Raw genomic sequence first — 5,951 nt, 5'->3', positions numbered from 1 at the left:
AAAACGCCACCTCCAGGTCAAGTTCCACGGTCACAGCTGTAGAATTTGTATTTACGTGCGCAATTCAAAATTTCTTTATCATTGATTTTAGCAGAGAGCCAAGTTTCTGTCAGGATCACCACGTCCGTTGTGCACGTGTCGATGAGACTGGAAAGTGAGTCGCGTTTATTGCCAACGATCCTTATGTTGCAAAAAAGAAAAGCAAAGCTGCGTGCAACGGATCGACTTTCGATATTATCTAGTTATGGTGACAGCGGGGAGGCGCTTGCGCCAGGATTATCAGAGCTAGCCGTGACCGGGGAGAGTGCGCTATCAACATGTACCTCGCAAACGCTGTCCGTGACAGGGCAGTAGATGCAACTTTTCTTGTCGATGACCACTTTGTTGTATTTCATGGAATAATACTGCCCAGTACTTTTCGCAAAATCAATCAGCTTTATGCGACTAGCTCGCGTGGCCTTACAAAAGCCTTCGCTCATGCTGATTCCCGACCCTTTCAGCTGAGATCTTTGGGCGAATATTGCATCTTTCGTTTTAAATGCTGAAAAGCGGACTATAATGGGTCTACTTTTGTCCGAAGCGAACGAGCCTTGCCGATGCGCGCGAGAAATTCCATCTTCTGGTAACTGGAACTTGAGATTATCTGATACAACTTGCCGAATTTTTTCTTCCGATTGCGCCCATGTTTCATCAGCACAATCAGAAATGCCATAAAAGACTAAATTATCTCTCCGCGAGCGATCCTCGTATTCATTTAGTCGTGATTCTAGATTGACAGTTTCGGCGCGAACTGCTGTACAAACCATTTGTTGTAGGCGAGGTTCGTCTTGCAAATATTCAAGGTTGACTACTTTTTCTTCTAGCGTTTTTAATCTTGACGTCAAATCAAACACCTTGGAGTCGAGCAGTTTCTGGTTTACTTTAAGCTCATCCATAGATTTCAATAGCTTATCGTGCCGGTAGTCTAGATGCGCGGTGAGGCGTTCGATAAAACAATACATCAGTGTGAAGCTTTTCGCAGGCCTCAGAAGGGCCTGGGTTTAGCTCGATATCTCCACCCAGAAGAAGCATTTTCGCAACATGAACACAAGCAACAACAGTACGGAACAAGGTATGTGGGCATGGAAACAGCAGCAGACAAACGTTGTTCGATCGCTTTGCGAAAAGAGATGGAACTGCACCAACCTGGACAAAAAAGCAGAAGTGGTTTTGGTCGACGAACATTGCTGCTGCCATTCCATGCCCACTGAAGGGTGCCGGCTTAGACAAGTCGTTTATATAGGCCAGATACGGTGTTGTCGATGTCACAGCGGCTGTTTGTTCCAGCGTCGATCCATGGGTTAGGCGAAGTGAGGCCAGGCCTTTGTCTGTGGCAGGAATCGCATCCAGGAACGGACACACATCGGCTGCAGACGCCCCTTCGAATGTTCCAGCGCAGACAGTAACGCACGTGCCGACGGCGACAATCGTCTGGACAAAAAAGCAGAAGTGGTTTTGGTCGACGAACATTGCGGCTGCCATTCCATGCCCGCTGAAGGGTGCCGGTTTAGACAAGTCGTTTATATAGGCCAGATACGGTGTTGTCGATGTCACAGCGGCTGTTTGTTCCAGCGTCGATCCATGGGTTAGGCGAAGTGAGGCCAGGCCATGGTCTGTGGCAGGAATCGCATCCAGGAACGGACACACATCGGCTGCAGACGCCCCTTCGAATGTTCCAGCGCAGGCAGGAACGCACGTGCCGACGGCGATAATCGTCTGGACAAAAAAGCAGAAGTGGTTTTGGTCGACGAACATTGTTGCTGCCATTCCATGCCCTCTTCCGCTTGGAAGTATTCCGAAAAGGCCCCTTTCGGAAAGGAGTTTAGCTCAGCTGCCGTTGCAGCCATAATGTCCTCTCTTTTCTGAAATCGCGCTCCTTTCAATGGCCTCTTGATTTTGGGAAACAGCCCGAAGTCGCAGGGGGCCATATCAGGAGAGTAAGCGGTCTGTTGAACTACAGGATCGAGTCTAGTTTCTCGCCAAAAAAGCCTGAATCAAGTGCGAGGAATGTGCAGGAACATTTTCGTGATGGATGTGCCACTTTCCTGTTGATCTCAACTCCTGTTTCTTGCACCCCACAGCATCACGTAGGCGACGGAGGACATCCCTGTAGTACTCTTTGGCCATTGTTTGACCCTGTGGGGTGCGTACTCGTGGTGTGCCACACAGAGGGAGTCAAAGAAAGCAGTCAGCATCACTTTCACATTGCTGGGCACTTGGAGGGTCTTCTTTTGTCTTGGTGACGTGGAATGCTGCCACTGTGACGACTGGTATTTGGTTTCCGGGTCGTACCCGTACACCCAAGACTCGTCACAAGTGATTATGGTGTTGATGAAGTCGGAGTCACTGTTTGTGGATTCCAACATGTCCTGTGAGTCTTCAACACGAAGCTGCTTTTGCTCCACCGTGAGCAGCTTCGGCACGAGTTTCGCCGCAGCTCTCTCCATGGCCAAATCTTCTGTGATTATGGACAGTGCAGAAAAATTGCTCATGTCCACCTCTTCCGCAATTTCTCAGATAGTCACACGACGGTCCCGCATCACCACAGTGTTCACTTCGGCAATGACGTAGTCATTTCGGCATGTTGATGGACGATCGGAGCATGGCTCGCTCTCCACCGATGTGCGCCCATCTTTAAACCAATTGTACCACTGCTTAATCTGTGTGCAGCTCATAGCATCGTCCCCGAAAGTCGTCTGAATATTCCGAATGGTTTCCACTTGCCTGTCGCCCAATTTATGGCAAAATTTGACGCAGTAGCGTTGCTCCTGTCACTCCGACATTTTCCGTCCAATAAAAAACCGACGAGAGCACTGCGTACAGCCTCACTCAAACGCTGCGTCCCAGCGACTGACGGTATTTGCAGGCGGGAAAAAATTCGTGCATGCGCACGAAGGTTCAAGGTCGGCTGATGCAGCGCGCTTGTTTCATATCGATCAGGTGTTCGCAAAAAAAAAATAAAGTCGGATACTTTTCTAACAGACCTCGTATAACCTATCTTGTCATGTATTTTTAATGTGTGCATAAGCTCTGGAATCTTTCCAAATGACATGCAAATAGCAAAAGTAAGAAATGTAATCACAACAATCATAACTATCGCCCAGTTTCTATTCATCGTGTGCTTTCTAAAGGGTTAGAAAAACTTATTCTAATGCGCTTTCATACCTTTTTTGAAATAATGAACAGTATAACTCAATCCCAGTATGGTGTTCGGAATTTTCGATCACACAACTTGTTTTGCTTGAGTAAAAAGAATACATTTGAACCAATATATATAGTAAAAGGTATGCAGTAGGCATATTTCTGGATTTTACAAAGGCGTTTGACTATATCAACCGAAATCTCCTCCTCGAAACATTAAAAAATTGCGGTGTTTGCGGGGTATTGAAAAATCTGGTATCGCGGTAAACCGCATTTTACGGGAACAAATCGGTTTCATACCGGTCCGCTATCACTCTCATACCGGCGAGGCCCGTCTGCTTTGATGGCTATACCGGTTCATACCGGCCCGGTATCGATCCCAAACAGGACAGACCGCTCCGGTACGGAGCTCATACCGGACAGACCATTCCCACTTCGAAGATCAAACCGGACAGACCAGCCTGTATTCAGAGCAATATGTGCTGCGTGGCTTTGGTGCTTGGTCTGCAGATTGATTGTTGTACGCCAGAAGATATTTTTTTTAGGGAGAGGGGGGGGGGGGGGCGTTCGCACAACTGTGATAATCAACACATACACTGTTTTGATGAAAGGGCTGAGAAAAGGGCTAAGCGTGAGCTGCGCAGTGGCAAAACACGCAGTTTGTGCATGAAAGACGGAGGCTACATGAAGGTTAATTGAGGGCAACCACCATATTGGCTTCCCGTGCAGCACCCTGACAAAGCCATGGCGGCTGTGTGCGGGCAAACGGCTAGTATACATCCATGTAGCAAGTGAAGGCGGGCTAGTTGGTGGCTGACAATGGAGTGCATATTGCAACCGCGCAAAACGACGCAGGACGAAGAGAGGAAAGCACAGGACAAGACGCGGAACTTCAACTAAATTTTACTACAGGAAAACCACATTTATACAGGAACCGTAATCACACCTGATAAATAGCCGAAACCATCAAATAACACAGGCACTTGGGCGCGCGTGGCACAAGTTAGCATCTAGATAGTTTAACTCTTTCTTAGATAAAGATACTGAAGTGGAGATGATGCAGCGGTCATTTTCTTTTTTTATGCAGTAGGCTTCGAAGATTTTCCTGCTAAGCTGGGTCGTCAATTTTTTTAAGACAGTTGTGTCGTGGAACCTGGGCATGCAATTACTACAATGGCGACAATGTTTTGCCAGTTCCCCGGCCCTCGCCAATGAGTCAACAGCGGCGCGATGCTCCTGAAGTCTGACATTCAGGCAACGTCCAGTTTGCCCTATGTAGCGATTCCCACATGTGAGGGGTATTTTGTACCCCACCCGTTTTGCAGGGAACGAACCTGTCTACGTGCTTAGTGCGGCACTCGTTCTTTTTTCCCCTTCCTTGCACCATATTGCACATGCCCGAAAGCTTTTCGGGCGCCGTGAAGACCACCGGGACATCACATTTCATGACCACTTTTTTGAGGCGATGGGAGATCTGGTGGAAGTATGGCATTGCCACGGGTCTCCGGCGTTGCGGTTCTTCACTTGGGCTGTGCTTCGGCGGGCAACGAGCTTCCTTGGCAAGGGCTTCTATCACCGAGGTGACCATCTCTCGAGAAAAACCAGCACTACTCAGACGTTGTAACTGAAATCGCACGCTATCCTGCATTTCATGTGGGCAAGACTTATCAAGAGCAGCACGCAGGCTGTTTTTTGCTATTCCCCTTTTAATAAGCTTTGAATGAGCTGACTGGTGGTTTAAGATACCTTTTTTTGAGCGAGGCTGGTACCTCCAACACACCTGGGTTCCACTAGCACTCGTGACAATACATATGCCCAAGAACTGCAAGCATCCCTGCGATGGCAACTCATAGGTGAATTTCAACCAAAAGGCACACTCACTGAAGATTTTAAGGATTCCGTGCACTACTGTAATGGCCTCTTCTGGAGATACCCCTTTTAAGAAAATGGCATAATCGTCAATATACCCCAAAAATTGCGCCTCTCCCGTAACCGAGAGTAGAGTAAGCATTAAATGTTTACGGGCCTAACACAGGCTCCATTGCTCGGCTTAAGCAGCTGTGACGGTGGCGGCATTGAAATCCAGGACGATGCAGAAGCGTACGCGGACACGACGAGACGCAGGCCTGACAAGAATGTATATGCAGCGCGTTCGAATACTCCGCGAGCGTGTGTACATCTGCCTGCCAGAGGGGGAAAGGGCTTGAAGGCCAAGCGGCCGGTCTTTTACATGCGTGGACGGACGGACGGACGGACGGATGGACGGATGGACGGATGGACGGATGGACGGACGGATGGATGGATGGATGGATGGATGGATGGATGGATGGATGGATGGATGGATGGATGGATGGATGGATGGATGGATGGATGGATGGATGGATGGATGGATGGATGGATGGATGGATGGATGGATGGATGGATGGATGGATGGATGGATGGATGGATGGATGGATGGATGGATGGATGGATGGATGGATGGATGGATGGATGGATGGATGGATGGATGGATGGATGGATGGATGGATGGATTGGAGCGCCCCCTTTGAAAGTGGGTGGTGGCAACTGCCACCATGCTCAGCTTTTCTTTATTTATTTTTTTTGTTTACTAGCTGTGTTGGCAATTCTCATTAAGATTCTCCATCACCTTTGCCTACGGTTTCCTACAATTCTAACCTTATGCCACATCTCTGCTTTTCAGCAGAGATGTGGCATGAGATGTGGCGGTCCCACATCTCTGCTTTTCAGCAGAGATGTGGGACCGCAGCGCC

The 5,951-nt window shown here is 48.5% G+C and overlaps 1 protein-coding gene across 1 annotated transcript; it reads right to left on the bottom strand.

Annotated features, from left to right (window-relative positions):
* Positions 1-242: 242 nt before the first annotated feature.
* Positions 243-806, bottom strand: LOC149327774 (uncharacterized). Its single transcript, XM_089564969.1, has one exon. The coding sequence runs from the start codon at positions 804-806 to the stop codon at positions 243-245; it is 564 nt and encodes a 187-aa protein (XP_089421095.1).
* Positions 807-5,951: the final 5,145 nt, after the last annotated feature.

Source organism: Amblyomma mixtum, chromosome 10 (assembly GCF_055824585.1).
Source record: "Amblyomma mixtum isolate Tamu chromosome 10, ASM5582458v1, whole genome shotgun sequence".
NCBI classification, from domain to species: domain Eukaryota; kingdom Metazoa; phylum Arthropoda; class Arachnida; order Ixodida; family Ixodidae; genus Amblyomma; species Amblyomma mixtum.
Note: the sequence above shows the minus strand (reverse complement) of the source record. Positions and strands in the feature narration are given on the sequence as shown.